General features: G+C 37.0%; 1 protein-coding gene across 2 annotated transcripts in view; it reads right to left on the bottom strand.

Moving 5' to 3' along the window:
• Positions 1-21270, bottom strand: part of Atp11b (ATPase phospholipid transporting 11B (putative)) — a 102817-nt gene that overhangs the window by 54046 nt on the left and 27501 nt on the right. Inside the window, exons 5-10 of one of the 2 annotated variants that reach the window (XM_038347541.1) lie at positions 14971-15078; positions 14567-14695; positions 13305-13408; positions 10043-10090; positions 7636-7700; positions 5824-5905 (exon numbers count right to left, since the gene is read on the bottom strand). In XM_038347541.1, coding sequence (XP_038203469.1) covers positions 5824-5905; positions 7636-7700; positions 10043-10090; positions 13305-13408; positions 14567-14695; positions 14971-15078 — 536 coding nt within the window. The remainder of the gene's footprint in view (positions 1-5823; positions 5906-7635; positions 7701-10042; positions 10091-13304; positions 13409-14566; positions 14696-14970; positions 15079-21270) is intronic. The other variant, XM_038347542.1, reaches the window with a different exon arrangement.

Genomic DNA, 21270 nt, shown 5'->3' with positions numbered 1-21270 from the left:
CTTCTATATATGACAGGGACTTACATAGATGAAATCTTAACAATATGGTCGCCTAAGCAAGATCTGAACAATGACAACAGCAGTTGATACGCCAATATGGATGGGGAAACCTCACAAGGTCCCTCTCCTGGATAAAGAGCTATAAACATTAATTATTGCCTGTGAAAAGAGGAAGAATCAGTCTTCTCTGGAGATGTGCCCCATTATATGCTATCCAGTCTGAAGTAGTCAGCTCTAAACAGTAAGTTTCCTTAGCAAGTTGTATAAAAAAAGACATTAAAATGTCTTTTAGGGACATTATCTCAGGTCAAACTGGGATTCTTGGCTCTGACACTAAAAATAATTCAGGACTAGCCAGTATAAAAGTAGATCTGGGGATTTTATTAAAGATATTTATTAAAGACTTTACTAAAGTTAGACTTTAAACACAAAGGTGAAGACAAGAGTGTCCAGAAAGAAAGTCTTTATTATCCAATTTTCACTGTGTATTAGTTTTAATTTCCAGTTGAACTAGAAAGTCTAAAGGAGGAAGAATTGTATCTCAAAAAACCTAACACATAACAGATGCACACTTTATATATATTTCTAGACTGAGTTTTCTCAAGTAGAAATCTGTTAATAGTTTCAAAGAGTCTTATGGTTCACAAGTGAGACTTTGGAATAAAAACAACTATAATACTAATACCATGGTGAATTTTAATAAATAAAACCCTGCAAGTTCTGATTATGATGATATTAACTCACTAATACTCCCTCCTCTGTGTCTATTACTATAACAAGCTTTCTATGTCATATTTTATATATCAAATGGAATCCTTCAGGTTTTGGTTCTAGTCTTGTAACAGGTGATGCTCACCTGTGCATTGCTACAAGGCTGAGTAGTACTGCTGAAGCATACAGATTCAACTTTAAATTTAAAGTCTTAAATTTAAAAACATAAATTTGTTATAAAGAAACATTTTATCACCAAAAACTTCAGAATACTACAGAGATTCACAATTGTAGCATCTGATACATCTGCAAACTGATCTCTACACATAAGGCTCAGGGAACATTGAAGAGGGGTAAGAAAGTTCTAAGAGCCGTGGGACCAGGATGTCTGCTGCTAGACAGTCACCCCAACACACGACAGGAAAAATGTGAACTCTCAACAATATGCTGCCTGAACAAGACTACATACAAACATCAGCTGACATTCCAACATGGATGAGGAAAGTTCCACAAGGTTCTGCTCCCAGGTGAAGAGTTAGGGCTGGCAACGGTTGTTGGGAGGGGGAAATCAGTTTCTTATAGAGATGGGCTCCCATATAGGTTATCTAATCCCAAATGGTCAGCCCCACAAACATGTACATATGGGTGACACTAAATGAACTCAATAGGTAAATACATATATGTATAATTAAAGAAGATGCATTCTCCATAATGAATCTTCATGTGCACCACATAGCTTCAACAACGGTCAACATGCTACCATTCTCAGTCCACTTACACTTTCTTCCACTCCAATTACCCATTTAATTTTTTGGTGGTTCTTTTATCCTGCCATTTCATGAATAAATTTTTAAAGAACTTCTTGATTTAATGTTTGAAACCGTAGCCTCACAGAAAACTGTAAAATAAGTATAAAATGTTTCATCAACTCTAAGTCCGTATTTTTTCCACCTCCATGACTTTTCAGAGAAGCTAGGTAATAAGGAGGACTCTAAGAGGGATACATGGATTGCTCTGGGGAAGGAAAATAGATGAGATCTCCTGGATAAACTGGGGGCAAGAGAGATGCAAATATGAAGGAACAGGATGATGGAGTTGGGGGAGGGACGAAAAGGGAGTAATGAAAGAGATACCTTGATAGAGGGAGCAATTATGGGGTTAGGGAGAAACTTGGCATTAGGGAAATTCCCAGGAATTCACAAGAATGACTCCATCTAAGAGTCCTAGCAATAGTGGAGAGGGTACCTCATCTGATCTTCCCCTGTAATGACTACCCTAACTATCACCATAGAACCTTCATCCAGTAACTGATGGAAGTAGCTACAGAGATTCACAGTCAAGCACCAGGCCATGCTCTGGAGTCCAGTCAAAGAGAGGGAGGGGCAATTTTATTAGTGGGGGTGGTGGTCAAGATCATGATGGGGAAACCCACAGAGACAGCTGACCTGAGCTTGTAGGAGCTCAGGGACTCTAGACCGACAGCTGGGGAGCCTGCATAGGACTGAACTAGGTTCTTTGCATGTGGACGACAGTTGTGTAGCCTGCTCTGTTTGTGGGACCCCTGGCAGTGGGACCAGATCTATCCCTGGTGCATGAGCTGGCTTTTTAAAGCCCTTCCATATGATGGGATACCTTGCTCAGCCTTGATGCAGGAGGGAGGATCTTGGTCCTGCCTCAACTGAATGTGCCAGGCTTTGTTGACTTCCACTGGGAGGCCTTACCCTTTCTGAGAAGTGGATGGGGTCTGAGTTAAGAGGAGGTAGGAAGGGAGGGGAGGAGGGGAAGGAGAAGGAACTGTATTTGGTATGTAAAATGAATAATTTTTTTTTTTTTAAAAAATAGGGATCAAACCCAGAGTCTTATGCTATGCAGCATACTCTACCACTGAGCTACGTCCCCAATTCAATGGTGGCATCTTATTCAGCTGTAGCATAATATCAGAACCAGAGACATTACAGGGAATTAGATTTGATTAAGATTCATATTTATAAAACTTCATCTTACTGGTGTAAAAGTAATCCCACTTACAGATTAACTGCCATCATGAAGAATTGTTCTATCGTCACTTTTAAAAATGCATTCATCTAAGGACCAGCATCGTAGCACATGCCTTTAGCTCCAGCACATGAAGGCAGAGGCAGGTGGATTTCTATGAGTTCAAGATCAGCCTAGTCTGCAGAGTGAGTTCCAGGTTGTTGTAGAACATTATATTTTAAGGTATGTTACTTTTGTTTATGCTCTGGAACATTTGTTTAATGATGCAAAGATGAGCTTGATTTAAAAAAAATTGACCTGTGGACAGGAGGCTGCATCAGCAACTAGCTGACAGGAAGTGGTAGGGAGGAGCCAGGCGAAGAAGGGTTTTTAAGGAGGGGTGAGGAGAAGCATGAGAGGCTTTTGGAGAGACGCAAGAAGGAGAGGAGGTGAGCTACTTGCTATTCAGCTTCTCTGAGAAACTGAATCCACCTCAAACCTTGAATTTTCAGTTCTTTAGAGGGACAGAGATTTAGTTAAGTTCCCTTCATAGCTCTGAAAGAGTTTGTGCCTGAGCTCAGGAACAGAATTCCCTCAGGCTGAGGCCCTCTAGGCCTAATCACTGCTGATAGCAGCCGAGTTGCAGTTGCTGATTCGAACAGCCGTGGATTAAATTAGGGCAGCAACAGGTCATAATACAGGGCTACATACACAGACTCTGCCTCAAAAAAATAAACAAAATTTAGAATTTTTATTTTATTGTATGAGTGTTTTGCATGCATATTATGTATGTACACTACATGTGCGACTGGGGCTTGTGGAGGTTAGAAGAGGTCAGATCCCCTAGAACTGGAGCTATATAGATGGTTGTGAGCCATAATGTGGGTGCCAGGAACCAAGCCCAAGTCGTCTGCAAGATCAACAAGCGTTCTTAACCACTAAGCCAACTCTCCAGCTTCCATCACTCTTTATATTGACTCACCCCATACCGAATCAGTCCCCTGGCAGCAATAATCTTTCATCCAACCTATACAGTTTTATAATTTAGAAAATGTTCCACAACTGGAAACACAGTATGCAATCTTTGAATTTGACTTTTTCACCAAATGTAACTATTTTTGCAGCCTGTTCTAGCTGAGCATATACTATAAATCCTTTTTATTGCTGAAGAGTACTCTATGACATAGCTGCACCAGATTTTCTTGTTCAACTATTACTCATGTATGGACAATGGGCTGTTTTCCAGATTTTTGCTGTTATAAAGCTGTTAAATGAAACTGCCAAATTATATCCCAAATGGGAATGTCATCATCTGACATTCTTCACAATAATGTGTGAGATCGAGTTCCTCTGCCTCCTCCTAGCATGTACTATTACTACTCTTTTAATCTTGTTCCTCCAACAGTGGGTTAACCTCACTGTGGTTGTGATATGATATTCTCCTAACAACGGTGTTGACTGAGCATCTGTCTGCTCACCTGCCACCTACAACTCCTTTGATGAAATGTGATTCATGTTTTTGATCGCAGCTAACTAAATGTTTGTGTTACTGTTTGGTTTAAATGTGAGCTTTGCAAACATTTTCCCTCAGTCTGTAACTTGTCTCCATACTTTCAAGATGGTTTGAGAACATTTTTAATTTAGATGAGAACATTTTTAATTTAAGTAAAATTTAATTTATTAATCTTTTTACTTAGGAGTTATGCTTTTCTGCCTGCCTAACAATCATTTGTCTTAGAGTCCGGATCCTGACTTCTTCTAAAAGTCTTTACAATTCTGTTTCATATGTAGTCAATCATCACTATTTTTGGATGCTGAAGACTGAGCCCATGGCCTGATACATGCTTTCATATTGGCAAAAGCTCTCTACTCCCTCACCTTTATTAAAAAGTTCCCGTTGGGTATTATAAATAATGGGTCCATAGTTTTTCATGTTCCTCAGAAGAGTGTTGACTTTTTGTTTTAGTGGGTAGTTGACTTTAAGTACCTAACATCACTGCAATTGGTGAAAGTAAAATTCTCTCTCTCAGCATTCTTTGGGTTCTATTGTTTGTTTCTTGCCAATTTGCACCTACAGAGTTTTATCAGCCATACAGGAAAATTTGGGCAGTTTTTACATACACGCTTTCAGGCCCAGCCCATTTCTTTCTATGCTGGATTACATATTTTCCCCTAGCTTTCTAGGTTCTCTTCTAGTTTTAAACTGTGTCCTCTGATATTTCAACTCAGTAAAGAAATAACACTTTCCCCATCTTATTTCTTCGACTACCCTCTATCCTTCCTCCCCCATTTGTTTTCAGGACTGGACTCACTGCCAGGTTTGACATGCTTTTGGTCACTTGCCTCAACTCATGATCCTCCTGTCTGCCTTCCAAGTATTAGGATTACTGGAGTGGCCTCACCATGCATGGTCTGACATTATTTATGTACTTGGGTGTGTGTGCCTGTATGCAGGTTTGCATGCCTACAAAGGTGTGTGTTATGTAGAAGCTTAAGATTGATGTCTTGTTCTGCCTTATATTTTGAGACAGGATTCCACACTAAACCCAGAGTTCACTATTTTTCCTACAAAGGCTGACTGGCAAGCCTCTGGGATCTTCCTGTCTCCACATAGCAGCAGGTTACAGGTACATACCACCACGGCCAGCTTTCTAAGAGGGTGATAAGGGTCGGAACTCAGGTCCTAATGCTTGTATAGCAAGTGTTTTACTCAGAGCTACCTACATGCCTCACACCCTGCACTGATTTTAGTCATATTTTAACACTTATAGTCAATGCTAAGTATATATAAAACCAGAAGATATTATCTTTATCCAAAAAGAATATCATTTTGCATATGTAATATGAAATGTCCTTTTAAATGACTTATTTTTAATTTTATGTGCATGAGTGTCTTGCCTGCATGTGAATAACTGCACTGTGTATATACCTAATGCCTACAAAGATCCCTTGGAACTGGAATTACAAATGGTTGTGAACCACCATGTGGGTGCTCGGAACCAAACCTGGGTCCTCTGTAAGAGCACAGTGCTCTTAACCACTGAGTCATCTCTGTAGCTCCTGAAATATCTATTTTTATATATGTTACACATATATGAGTAAGATATGCATAAAATTACGTGAAAAGAGTTTTCTTACTTTTCTACTGCAGATCGTTTCTGTGACTTGCTCTTGTAATTTAATGCCATCTTCGTTTCCATTCCGGTGTACACAGCCACACCTATAAAATAAACCTGTCTTAAATGTACTTGCTAGCATGAAAGCTTCAGTGAAAAAGCACTGCCTGAGAGTTTGTATAACTTGAATTTTTCTTGAGTCTTTTACAGTTTCTCCAGACCTGCTAAGTCTAAAATTTTGCTGATCTAGACATTCAACCTCCATGGAGTCTCATTTCTCAGTTGCAACAGAGTTGAGACTAACGGAAGAAAGGGGTGGGAATAACAGATGACCACTGCATATGACACTGAGGATGCTAATAACAGTAAAACCCTCCTGTTAAACTGGAAAATATGGATTGGGCTAAAAACCCAGAATGCCAGAATCTGGAGTCTTCATGTCATTCCGTAAGTACTGAAGAATAATATTCATGTCTTTCAGAGTAAATGAAGTAAGCACAAAGAACTGCTATGTGAGACCATGAGCTGAGAGCATATAATCTTAATAGTGGGACTAACACTGCTGAATGAAACTAATTAGGCAAGACCAAACTTTAAATGTTCCTTTAAATTCCTACATAGTAAGATTAAAGAAACAGGATAGGACAGACCAATTGTGCCTTTTTAATAAATATTTGACTTAGAATTTTTAAAATAAAAATTATTCTTTGAATTCAGAGGTAATAACTAAAATAAAAAAAGACACTAAAACCATGCAGTTTGGAAATAAAAACAGAATGAAATAATAGCGAAGAAGATGCTGAGGCAAACAGCAGACTCAGCTAAAGGCACTCAAATACACAATTGCTTCTAAAACTGCATAGTTTGGAGCCCCATTTTAAAGTAACAAGAACAAAAAGTATTACCCCTAGGAAGTCATGTAAGCTCCAGTGTTTCATGAGAAAACTAAACCCTGGAGGTTTAGTCTGGTTTCTGATATCAGAACATTATTATAATTTTTAAAAAATAGTTGCAAATTATATGTAACCATCTAACCATTTAACATGGATAGTTCAGTGGGGATAACAGTCATAATTTTGTGAAGTCATCTTTTCAATCTAACTAGAGAATACTTTAATCACTTTAAAAAATGCTGGACCCATTAAATATCTATCCCACTTTCTAGTCTCTAGGCCCTGGAAATCACCTACTGCGTCATCACCATGGATATACCCATGAGAGGCATTTCAAATGAAAGGGAGAATATAATCTGTGGCCTTTCTGCCTGGTTTCTACCAGGCAAGGGCACTATTACGCTTCCTTTAGAGAAATAAAGTGTTTTCACTGGTTCAGTATTCAGAGCTCAGTAAGATTTTGTTGAATACGTAAATATGTGAATGAAAGAACCAGCAGTTATTAACAGAACTGAAGGGGTGTGGACTACTATACTACCATGGCACTGAAAAGCGCTGACTTGTACCCATGTTATTGGGATTCTACTAGAATTGTTTTCTTAGTGCTCAGCTTCACAGGTATCCACAAACACAGGAAGAGAAAGGCTCTAGCACTATTCAAAAGGAGAGATCAACAACAACAAAACACAATATTAAAACAAACTTTAAAAGAAAATTATCGTGTCTTACATTGAATAAAGTAATATTATGTAATCAAATGACCATGAAATGCTATATTTTACAGAGGTTGGGGATGCTGTCTAGTGCTATACGAACTGCGTGCCTACTGTGTGTTAGACCCTGAGTTCAGTACCCAGCACCTCAGAAGTAACAGCAAAGCTTTATATAAAGCACCAATACAAAACATACAAACAATTAAAAAAACTTAAGTGTGTACAAACCAAAAATTTCTTTTGTATTTTTTAATCTGGCTCCACGAAGCAAGAGACTCTCTGGTCCCAGAGGTCTAAAGAAAAAAGAAACCCAAAAGGCACTAAATATATTAAATATTCAATTAAATTAAAAGGCATCTTTAGTCAGAGGTACTTAACCTATAGTTAACAACAGTTTTCATATAAAATCAAAACCTAGCTACTGAATACTACCTGGGTTAATGTCAGTTACTAGGACAACCAGCATCTGCTTTAGCATTTCAGTCATTTTAAGATCAATGGCAGGACTAAAGAGATCGCTCAGCAGTTAAGAAAGCTGGCTGATTTTGCGAGGATCCTGGTTTGATTCCCAGCACTGACATAGCAGCTCACAACCATCTGTAACTCCAGTTTCGATGGATCCGACATCCACTTCCGACCTCTGTGGGCTCAGACACATGCTGAGCCATATACATAAAAATATAAAAAATAAATTAAGGTCTGTGACTTAAAAAGAAAACTAAAACTTTAATAAACTTTCAAAGCCATCAATGTCAAAAATTTAAAAACAAAATAAAAAATTAAGCAATGATTTAAAAAAATTTAGCAGAACACAAAATTTAAATTTTGTTAGCAAAATTAACCATCAGTTTAAGAAAAGAAAACACAGAATTAAAATGCAGTGCAAACATAAAATTATCATGAGAGATTTATAATATAAATGCATGAGTTCTGCATAATTAAAATTGTTAGGCTATAAAATATAAGGTACAAAATATGTTAGTGTTTTGTAGGCAAGATCACAAAACACCAGTTGACTACTTGTACTGCACATGTCTCATGTACAGTCCTTCTTGCTGCTTGGATTCCTCTCCTTAAAAGAGATATAAAATGACAAGAATAACTGCAAAGGAAATTGTATTTTTTTAATGATAGCAAGATGATTAAAAGTTTGTTATAGTCCTCTATTTTGTTGAGAGGCTTTAAGATTTCTGAAACATAAAAAAAACTATTCAAATCAAACAAAACCTGGATCATTTATAAATATATCAGCAAACCCAAATACTGTGGTGGAAAAATGCACTGACCAGGAAGGTCAGAAACTTGGGACATGTTTTCCAAGTATGTTCACTAAAGAGTCCTGTTTGGTGACTTTTCATCTCTGCTACCCCAGAACTAGTGTGGCAGCTAACTACTCAGAACCTACAAACCACGTGTGTCACTGAAAATGCTTTCGCCACTAAGCCACGTGCCCATTCAAGACTCATTCCCTACTCCTTTCTACTCCCTAGCGTGGTGTTAGTTCCAATAATAAAATAAAAGGCATACAAAACTGGGATACCATGATAGCTTCCAAATTAATACAATTCAATAGTTAACTGCCACTGTTTCAGGAAAACACAGTTCATTTTTCAGGCATACAGGAGTGGGTGTTCCATACTGCCAGGGTTCCTTTACCAGACACAATGCTTTAGAACACAATTCAGACAATATACCCACAAAATTTTCACTATTTCAATGTAGAAATGAAAATAAAACTTAGTCACAGTTATTCATCAGGGATCGTGCGTGTGGTATTAAAGTTTATTGAAGGTGCGTCTATGAGAATGTTTATTAAAATAAGAATCAGTGCTGGCACATGACATTTTGATGGCATATCTTGAAGATCTAATTTTAAAATACTCTACTCTTTTTGCTACTGACTTATTTCATGTAGTCAGCACATAATGAATGTGTCCCTACAAAAGAGATGACAAAGTCAGATTAAAATAAAAGTTTAATAGCTGATTCTATGATTGGTTTTAAAGTAAGCCTTCAGGTCATAAATAAAAATGTGATCTCATCATATTAACAAATCTTTAAACAGACTCAAAGTTTCTTTCTTATTTAGATGCCAAATTATGTTGAGAAAACAGATCAAAACAATCAACTGACCAAAAAAGCTAAACAGAAGAAAGACTGTAACAGTTCAGAATTGGTCACTAAATACTATAATTGTACTCAGTAACTTTGAAACAAAGCCAACCACGGGGTTTACATTTGCTAAACAGTATGTAAAGCATGCATCTTTTTAAAAGCTTTTTTGTAGGAGGACTGAATCCTGAACTTCACACTTGGGACACGTGCTGTATGACGAACTGAACCCAACTCACTTGACTTTGTGTTAGGAATTAAATGTTTAAACATCTGAATTAAATCAGCAGTGTTTCATTTAAAGTTGCTACCAAGAACTATCAAAAAATACAAATACTTAAACCTAAACAATTGCTTTTATGTCATTATATAGAGTGTATCATCTTCACTTGTTGCTGCTAAAACCTACTAGCTGGTTTTATGCTTTCTCATGATATGCTGATTATTTACTTAATCCTCTTTAACTTTTGGTCTCTCTACTTGTTTCCAAAAGAAATAATTAGATAATGTGATTTATTCTTACCTTACAATTTCTTCCATTTGTTGAGTTATTATCATCCGTCCCATAAATCTGTGGGAAGATGTAGCATATCACAAAAATAAGCAACATGAAATCAATGGATAGAATACATTTAGCACTGTAAGCCAAATGCAGTCAAACTCCTGTGTGTGTGCTTGTGTGAATCTGTGTGCACGAGTGCAGCAGGGTCCTCTGGCACTCCAGCACTGTCTTACCCCTCTAAGGAGCTTCTTCTCCAGACCTGAAGCAGTCAGTCTTTTAAGACAGCTACCAGCAACGTTCTATCCTCTTGTCTCTGTCCCCACAGTACTGGAGTTACAAGCACAAGAGGCCACACCAGGCTTGTTGCTTGTTCCAGGCCACAAATTGAAGTTCTCATCATTGTGTTGCAAGCCACCACTGAGCCATCTTTCTAGACCCTAATCAACCTTTTATGGAAATTTTGTTGTTATTATTTTGGTGCTGGGGACTAAAGCTAGGTCTTACAGACGCTAGGAAAGCACAAACTAACTGAGCCACAGCTCCAGTACATCTTTTATATATACAAGTCATCCGGTATTAGTGCTACACGGTAATTTTTAAAAGTTAGACCTTAAGTTTTAAAAATTGATTTTTATTATCATTATTGATTATTTAATAAGTTTATTACTTATTATTATACATTTATTATTCTAGCTGTGATTGAAGTAATTAATGAAATCTCGAATTGACCATGTAACTGTCACATGTCACTATTTTTATTAATCTACATGTCATAACTTATAAATTACTACATAAAAATGCTTACATGACTTAGCCAACAATGAATGTTTATATATTTCACTATAGTTTACCAAATAAAGTTCCCTGTGACCTACAGCCATTGGACGCATTTGAAATATTTATTTTATCCATTCAACAAATGTCCAATGAGCAGCTACCATGTGTGAGATAAGTGTGGAGGTGAAGTAGCAAGTTCAAACCTGTAGTAAAATCCTGAGCATCTTTAACTCCATAACGCTTTGTGGCTAAACTCTAGGGTGAATGGCCTGCTCCTATAGTGCACTTCCATAGTCTAGATTTTCAGCTCTAGTTTCCACATCTGAAAGTAGCACCAAGTATACAGCTAATTCAAGAGAACAACTACCTAACATCGAAAACAAATTCTGGACAAAGCTTCAAGTTAATCTTTAGGTAAAGACATTTCTAAAAATTTTTAATTTATTATTTTTTGTTATATATATATATATGTATACACACACATATGTATGTATTTTGCCGGCACATATGTCTACATACTACATGCATGCATGCCTGATGCCCATGTGGTAGATAAATTTTAGCATTCCCTTCCAAATGTCTCCTTTACTGCCCTTCCCATTCCAGGCCAAATCGTTTATCTGCTGAAGAATTTGACTTCATATTTTTTTTCTGATTTCTCATTTTTACTTCTATCAGGTCTTTATATCAGGAAGAGTTGTTTTTAATTCTCCTTGTTCCAGAGAAGTTTATGTATCCTGACACCAGCCTAGACTTTAAATTTAGATCCAATTCTGCCAGTGTTTCCCTGAACAACTTTAAGAACTGATATCTTATCCAGTTTTTGTTTATCTGTTTTTAGTTACCAAGCCAAATCCAGAAAGGACTTTGTTTTCTTTTTCCATATGCTGTTAAACTTGTTTGTCGCATTCTAGTATGTGTTCAGGCCAGTTCTATGTTGTACCAACCCTTCTTGCAGTCCCTTGTCCTTTCTTCAAATCTGTTTTTTTCCAAAGTAAAAACAACTGTAGAATTCTTATTTTCTGATCAGAAATATATGCTATACACTGGTACATACATATACATTTTATAAACTGATTCTGATGAAATAATATGGCAAAAAATTAACATTTTATTGATGAGGGTTTCGTTGTTGTTTTTTAATCATAAAAACACAAGTTAGAGTCATCTGTGAAGAAAACCTCAACTGAGAAAATGCCTTCATCTGGCTGGCCTACAGCAAATCAGTGGAGCGTTTTCTAGATTATGGATTGATGTGGGAGGGCCAAGCCCACTGTGAGCTGGTGGTACTTACTGTATAAAAAAGCAAACTGGGAAAGCTATGGAGAGCAAACCAGTAAACATTGTTCCTTCATTGTTCCTGCTCTGACTTCCCTGCATGACGGAGTATAGACTGCAAGATGAAGTAACCCTTTCCTTTCCAAGTTGCTTTTGGTCATGGTGTTGAGAGCAAGAGAGAAGCAAATGAAGTCAATAACCATTAGGAATCTCACTATTTAACACTGTAAATGTTTGGGAGTATATATGCATTCTAGACTTCACATACACACATTTGAGCCCTTATATTAAAACCACAAACAGTGTCACGACGTAAATATTTTTGGTAACATTTTCCTCTTAATATGTCCTATAAAAAGTATTTACTAGGCTGAGGAGATGGCTTAGTAAGTAGAGTTTGCTATCAAGCATGAGAATCAAGGTCCATCTTTAGTCTCTAGAAAAAAGCCGAGGGCAGCAGTGCACCTGTAAACCTAATGCTGATGAGACAGAGACAGGCAGAACTCGGGAGCTCATTGACCAGTAGTAGTCAGTCTTGCCCAGTCTATGAACTCCAGGTTCAGTAACAGATTCTGTCTCGATAGGACAAGAAATAAGGTGGAAAATGATCGAGAAGGCACTGTACATTGACCTTTGGTCTCTATAGGTATGCACAAAGGTGCACATAACCAACATGACCACATACATAAGTGCTCTCTCTCACACACAATCTAATGTAAAATTTTAATTGGTACCTTTTGCTTAGAATTCTATTAAATTCTGCTTTCTGTTTTTCACCTTAATTTCAGTCCTCACAAATATTATTATCAAATCAGATAAGAGTTTCATTTTAAAGGCCAACAAGATGTCTCATGAGTAAAGGCACTTGCTGCCAAGTCTGATAACCCGAGTTCCCCAACACTCACATGTTAGAAGGAGAGAACAGACCCCTGAAAGTAGTCCTTTGACTTTCATATACACACAGTGGCATGAACGCGCCCAAACACATATGCACACAAAATACATAAAATGTCATAAAATTTTTAAAAAATTATTTTTATGTTTATGGTTACAAAAACAAGGTCTTGTTAATAGAAGCTGAGCTTTTATTAGGATTTTTAATATAAAATTAATAAATTTTATAAAATAATTTTATAAAATAAATTTTATTATTAAAAATTTAATAAGATTCTATTAGAATCTTACTTCTAATTAAGTGAGAATAAACTCACCAAATAATACCCCGTACCTGTATAAGTCTGCTTCTGGCTGCTGGCATTCTATCACAGCTATGAGACTGTCCAAGTTGGCAACTGTTTGTAATACTGCTGTTTCTGGAACTGACACATGTGTCTGAAAAATGAAAGTTGAAGAGGATCAATGTGTGTATGACCTCAGGTATCAACTTCTTCAAATGTCTTCTAGATGAAATCATGGCCTAGATTGTAGATCACTCTGCTAAGGTAACAGAGGAGAATAAATGAGAAATAAGCAGGGACAAATGGGTTGCTGCATTTACCTGTATATGGAATCCATTAGCAATCACAACTGTCTAAAGACTCATTACATCCTATTTAGTAGGAGAAATATGAATTTTCACACCTCCTTATTAGCCTCTGAAAACTGGGCAAATTTATACTTGTTTCTCACTAAAAATACATTAAACTGGGTATGATGGCTCATATCTATAATCTTAGTATTGCCTGAAGTTTAAAGCCAGGCTCGGTTAAAAAAAAATAGAGAAATATAGTATTAAAAAATTTTATTTTTTTTTTTTTGTTTTTTTTGTTTTTTTTTTTTTTTTTTTTTCGAGACAGGGTTTCTCTGTGGCTTTGGAGCCTGTCCTGGAACTAGCTCTTGTAGACCAGGCTGGTCTCGAACTCACAGAGATTCGCCCTTTTATTTTTCTTAAAACATTTTTCATTTCCACTTTCAACATGAACACAGCCAGGGTGAGATTGCCCTTAAATACATAACTTTTTTTTCTTAAAAGTTATACTTGTTAAAATTTAAAACTTACTTGCATACATGTATGGAATCTGTGTGTCCATCTGTACAGATAAGCATGCAGATGTCAGATGTGCATGTCCAGAATTGATTTGGGAGTCATCTTCAATCTTTCCACCTTCCTTCCTGAGATGGGGTCTCTCACCAAACATAAAGCTTACCATTTGGTCAGACTAACTGGCTATCAAGCTCCAGGGATTCCCATCTAAACATCCCCAGTGCTGCTGGGTCACAAGCATGTGCTATTGTGCCTGGCTTTTTATTTAGTAGATGCTAGGATCCAAACTTAAGATGCCAGTATTGTGTAACAAGTGCTTTACCAACATAGCCATTGTCTCAACCCAACAACTTCTGAAATTTTTTTAAAAGTTTGAGTAACTTAAAAAAACAAAAGCAAAACCACTTTATTAGGACAAACTTGATCACTTCACCAATAGAAAAATATTATAAACATGAAATGTTATATCCACCCAGAACAATACTGACACATATATATGAACAAACCTTCAGGTTCGTCTCTCCATCCAAACTGGCAGTTGTAACATGACATGAACCATCGAGTCGATCTGAGGACAGAAGCACCAAATCTGCAGGGAAAATTTCATCTTTGGCTATACGGACAATATCACCCACCTATGAGAAATTAGGAAAGAAGGGATTACACACACTTTAAAAAAGCAAGGATTTGTTTTCATTCTGTCCCAGAGAAATGGCTTATTTAACTTTTTATGTAGTTTTTGAAATGTAGAGGAACGCAGGGGCTTGAGCATGTGAAGTAAATACTCTGCCACTGATACACACACACAGAGGGTTTTATTATATATATATATATATATATATATATACTTAAATTAAGACTAAAACTATGACACCTAAATATAATTCTACACGATTTTCCATCTACATACCCGAATATTTTTTGATCTAGTTTTCACAAGGCCACCACTTCTAACAACATAAACAGGAGCTCCATTTACTTCATTATCTGAGTTATGGCGCAACCAGTCTTCATATCCCTGTAAATAAACACAGAAGAAAAATTACCCTATCAGAATATTTTTAAAGATACCTTATCAAATGAGAAAACAAATACCGCGCGCGTGTGCACACGCACACACACGCACGCACACACATACACACACACACACACACTTCCCTGAAACATTCACTAGAATTCTATTAGACTACTTAGATGCCTACAGAAAGAATGACATTTCTGACATTATTCTTACCAGAAACATTATCTTTGTTTCCATTACATACATGCTCCTAGTGTTCTGAGATCCTGACCTTCCTTGTTTTCCTGTGAAGGTTTCTCCTGTTACCTTTTGAGTTTTTTCAATAAACTTATTGAAACTTATCTTAGCAATAAAATTATTCTATTCATTTCTATATGTTCAAATAATATAAATTATGCAGGTAATTCTAAAATACCTTTTCTCCAACTCCTACCACTTCTGGAGTCCAAAAGTGAATATTTAACTGCATTACTTATATCTCCACTTGAGGACTCATAAATATCTTTTTTGATACTCTGACATAAAAATGTGTGTGTGTGTGTGTGTTTCCTAGTCATTTTCACCCTCACCCCTAGAAGCCTTCCTCTCAACAAGCTTACTCCTGTAATGTCTTTTTTGTGTGTATGACCCATTCAGTTTAATTTTGGTTGCTGGCATGGGCATGTGTGTGTGTTTGGGGGGGTGGTATACATTTACCCTTTTATCCACAGATAAATGTCACCTTCACCTCTCATCAAAGGAACTTCTCTTTATAAAAGAGATCACTACAGATAACCAAAATTAATCAAAATGCAAAGTTGTGGAGCCAGAACTCAATGGATGTACAGAATACCCACACACCTAACACTCAGGGAACATTGTAGAAGAGGAGGCAGAGAGCATAAGAGTCAGATGTTCAGGGAATTTGGTTGACACTGTATCTGCTAAGCAACACCAGAAACTACACCCATGAAGTCTCACCAATATGACTGCCCAAACATGAGCAATTCAAGGAGAACACCAACAAACATGCCAAATTGTATGGGGGAAAAGTCCATGAGGTCTCAAGCCTACACAAAGAACTACAGGCAACTGTTTAAAGCTTGGAGCAGGAGAGGTAGTACTCCCCAGGAGAGCACACCAGCTGGTTGTTCAGTGCCAAACAGTCAGCTCTGAAAACACATAAACATGGAGGCTGGAGGGACGGCTCAGTGGTTAAGAGCACTGACTCTTCTTCCAGAGAACCTGGGTTCAATTCCCAGATCCCACATGGCAGCTCATGTCTGTAACTCCACTTCCAGGGTGTCTGACACCTTCACACCAATGCACAGAAAATTAAGTAAACTATCTTTGGGCTGGAGAGATGGCTCAGAGGTTAAGAACATTGCCTGCTCTTCCAAAGGTCCTGAGTTCAATTCCCAGCAACCACATGGTGGCTCTTACAACCATCTGTAATGGGGTCTGGTGCCCTCTTCTGGCCTGCAGGCATACACACAGACAGAATATTGTATACATAATAAATAAATAAATAAATAAATAAATATTAAAAAAAAAACAAAAAAAAAATAAAAAAAAAGAAAACACATAAACAAGTACCATTACATAAACTCAAACAGGTTATATTTAGAAACAAATATATATATGTATATATGTATATATACATATACATACATACATGCACACACATACACACACACAAACGCAATAACAATTGATGAAAAAAAGAGGCCATGAATTTGAAGGACAGTTGGGAGGCATATGTGTAGTAGGGTTTGGAGGGAAGAAAGGGAAGGATGAAATGTTGTAATTAAAATACAATCTTTAAAAAAATGGAGGAAAAGGAAAGAAAGGAAGAAAGAAAGAAAGAAAGAGAGACACACTTCCTCTCAGTATTCATTAACTCCTATTTCCTTAGTAAAGGATGGGGCTCATAAATATTTTGAGGATATTCAGAGCTGATTTTGGATACTATTGCATCCTAAAGTCCATATTGACAAATGCTATGGCTAAACATGCCAAAAGCCCAGGATGACATTAGTGACTTCTGTATTTTCCTAAAACTATTCAATCATTAAATGACTTTTATGTACAAATAATGTTTTAGTCATACTGCATACATTCACTCAGCATTGTTGCAGGCAACAAACAGAAGCAAAACAAAACAAAAAGCAACCAAACTTCCAATCTGAAGTTGATTTCTTTTCCTTTCTTAAAATATAGACCACAGAACTAATTATAATTTAAAATACAAAACTTTTAAAGCCCTGGCATGATATGACAAGGGAAAATTCCACATCTTACATCACATCTAAAACATTATTTTATATATAAAATATTAGAAAATAATGCATAAAATTACCTTCAGGGTAAGGACATAAAGAACAATAGGGGAAACCCCACCCCGGAACATCACAGCTATTACTAAGGCTGTTGGTTGCTCTCCACAAATTGATGGTAAGGCCCTATTGCTGAAGATAAAACTTATGGCACTGAACACAAAGATGTAGAGCTGGTATCTAACTAGAAACCTCACTCCTACTGACTAAAGTTTATGGTACATGAAGATATTTTGCACACTGAGAAAGTAATCAACAATATTGTCCAGGTACAAGCCCTAAGACATACATCAGAGATCTGCCTATAAAATAAACTGGCATAACAAAGGCATATTATAGGAATAACCAATAACTTTCTGATTGGATTTAAGGCACACTCCATGAAGTGGAACCTATACCCAACACCACTAAAGTAGCCAAGAACTGAGACTAGATAGATCATGAGCCTAGAGGAAAACCTAATACCGTTATTCTGGTAAATGAATATAGCAATAAAATGACTCCTTATGACATACTGCTATACCCATAGATCAGTGACTTGCTCAGCCCTCATAAGAGAAGTTTCTTCTTGCAGTAAATGGGAATCAACACAAATACCCACAACTGGGTAATGTGCAAATAATGAAACACTGTAGCACTAAGTCCTAAATGGTTGTCTTCAGCAAAGCCCTCCTGTCAAGGCTCAGGGCGCTATGTAGAAGAGCTGGCGGAAAGCTTATAAGAGCTGGAGGTGATAAATCAAATTACTGATAGTTGTTTTTTGAAGGTCTACTTTTTTGGGAGAAAACATTTGGGGAAAGCACTGTAAGACATCTAAATTATATTGGTCCATTTTAAGCTACAATATGTCAATTTTAGAAAAAAGCTGATACTTTCTGAGGCTAGGAAAAAAGTTTACTTCCTTTTATAGTCAGATAATAGCAAAGCAATAACAATAAATGCATTACCTTTTTAATATAAGTTCATAAATTCTAATTCATTTGTACTTCATTGCCAGATTCATTCCAATTCATTGTTCTAGTTGAGTAGTCTGCTGAAAATCATTTCATTGAATCTCAATGCTTACAGCAAAGAATCTTTCAGTTACCTTAAATGGTATCACCATTTCAAATACCTTAGCATTTTTCTAAACAAGCTCAAACAGATGATTTTCCTCAATAATCTATGATTTACCAGAGCAATGTTGTGGTGATACTTTGTTTGTGATCTGACAAAGTTTGTCTGAAGATCAGAGTGTAGAGCTAGCCACTAGTTAGCCATAGAGGCCAGGCAGTGATGGCACACACCTTTATTCCCAGAGGGATGCAGAAGTACAGATTTCTGTGAGTTCAAGGCCACACTGGGCTACACTAGACTAATCCAGTCTAAAGGAGAAACAGAGCCAGGTGATGGTGTCTCAAACCTTTAATCCCAGCACTAGGGAGGTAGAAACAGGAAGGAATATGGCTGGGCAAAGAGGAATATAAGGCAGAGGAGACAGATCTTTCCCTCTTCAGCCTGAGGATTTGGTAGAGGTAAGAAGTCTCTCTAGTGACTGACTCCTTTACTTCTTTGATCTTTCAGCATTTACCCCATTATCTGACTCCGGGTTTTTATTACTAAGACCAATTAGAATTCGTGCTACATCTTGTGCCCAATGTGGGACACAAATTTAGGAAAAAGCCACTTGCCTGTGCTTTTGCAGCCACCAGCACAGGCCAGAGCTACACTTGGTTGGAGCCACTGCCCTGCTGGCTAGGTTTTCCTCTCTCACAGTGGGTTCTGGGCTTTCCCTAGACCCCTCTTCTTGGGCTACTGCAAAACTAGGTAGCTGCCTTGAAACCCACTCATGTTTCTACTGTTCTAGACAGCAGCAATCAGCCTCACATCTCACATCTTCATTGCCATCAGCAGCAGATTTGGTGAGACAATTGGGAATTGTTAAAGACAAGAATTAGTTAAAAGAGAGTTTTTTTTCCCCATGTTAAAAAATGGAAAACACTATTACAATGGAGAGTTAGGTCTCTGTATGATTACAAACTACATGGTTTAAAATTGGAAAATTAAATCAATTAAATGAAGAGATAATTAACTTAATCGGCACTGAAATAATGTTAATTATCACTTTCCTTATTTTTGGTTTGATAATTATTGGTTTATCTCTTAAAAAGTTGGTTGATATGAGCACAAAGACACAGGCCTTAGAAAAACTTATTAAAACAGATCATAGAGCTATTCAGATCCAGAAAGAGGAGTTTATAGGAGAACCAATTTCAGCTTTACATTATAAGGTTAGAGAGAAATAGCCTAAGGTTTTCAAACAACCAAAATTAATTTATCCAGTCACCTTATAAGAAATGCCCAAATGCCAAATATCCACAAGGTTGTTTAAGTGTTCACTGGAATCCTGTGGAAATGCTAGGTTTAAGGAGATTCAAGGAAGCAATAGTCTCATATGGCATGAATTCACCTTTTGTGAAGCAGATGATATACTAATAGTCAACTTAAAATAGAATTATCCCTCAAGACTGGAGAGAATTGGTTATAGCAGTCTTGGAGCCTGGTCCTCAATTACAATGGAGGACCTGGTGGAAAGATGAGGCTAAAACCATTGAACAACGAAGTAGGGCTAGAGGTATTGAAATCTCCCAAGACCAACTTCTTGGAGAGGGAGATCATGCTAATGTACAAAGTCAATCTCTGAATGATGAGCACACCATGGTTTTATGCCATCCAGCAGCGTTGAATTCTTGGGATAGAACTGAAGAGGTAGGAAAGAAAATTGAGTCATTCACTAAAGTGATACAGGGTCGAAAAAAAAAAAACTTAGCTAGGGCTGGAGAGATGGCTCAGAGGTTAAGAGCATTGCCTGCTCTTTTAAAGGTCCTGAGTTCAATTCCCAGCAACCACATGGTGGCTCACAACCATCTGTAATGGGGGTCTGGTGCCCTCTTCTGGCCTGCAGGCAAACACACACAGACAGAATATTGTATACATAATAAATAAATAAATATTAAAAAAACCCTTAGCTGATTTCTTATATAGATTGACTTCAGCAGTAATAATACCAAATTTAAAAGTCAGACAAATAATAATTAAATCTCTGGCTTTTGCAAATGCTAATTCACAAATGGATAATCAGACCATTAAAAGCAAGATCAGCATCCTTGGAGGAATAGATTAGATATACAATCAATATTGAATCTCATGATGATGCCTGGGTAAGAGAGATGATTGATTTCCAGAGGTTTAAGGAAAAATGGAAATGCCAAGTGTTTCAATGTCAGTAAACAAGGTCACCTAAAAAGGGATTGTAAACAGGCATTCCTAGAAACAGTGTTTTTTTTCTAGGCATAATCCAAATAGAACTCTCCCTTTTGGATAAAGCAGAAGGTGTGGCAAAGGCAGACATTGGACTAATGAATGCAGATCAACAAGGGCCAGTCAAGGTAACCTTTTGACATCAGGAAATGCTTTGAAGGGCCTCTCAAAGGCTCCCATGTCAAGTTTGGTTCCAGTTTCCTGTCACTGTTGACCAGAGCAATTAAAGAACCTAATGCTTATTGTAAAAAAAAAAAAAAAAAAAAAAAACATACTTCTCTGGATGATAAAACAGCTTTACAAAATAAAAATTTCAGGAGAAACCATAAACCAAAATTGATAAATGCCAGATTTGAACAAGAGAAACCTCTTAATGAGAAACAAAATGATTTAGTTAATCAAACGGTGAGACCATTCAAACTAAATTAACTTACATAACTAACAAATTCTTTTCATTTTATCAGATGTAACTTGCTAAGAGGGAATCTCCCCAAAATTAGGGTTGGAGAAGGGTTTTGTTTTTGCCTTTTCAAGAGAATGAAGGAATCCAGCTAAGGAATCTGAAGACCACTGG

This window comes from Arvicola amphibius, chromosome 11 (assembly GCF_903992535.2).
Source record: "Arvicola amphibius chromosome 11, mArvAmp1.2, whole genome shotgun sequence".
Taxonomy (NCBI): domain Eukaryota; kingdom Metazoa; phylum Chordata; class Mammalia; order Rodentia; family Cricetidae; genus Arvicola; species Arvicola amphibius.
Note: the sequence above shows the minus strand (reverse complement) of the source record. Positions and strands in the feature narration are given on the sequence as shown.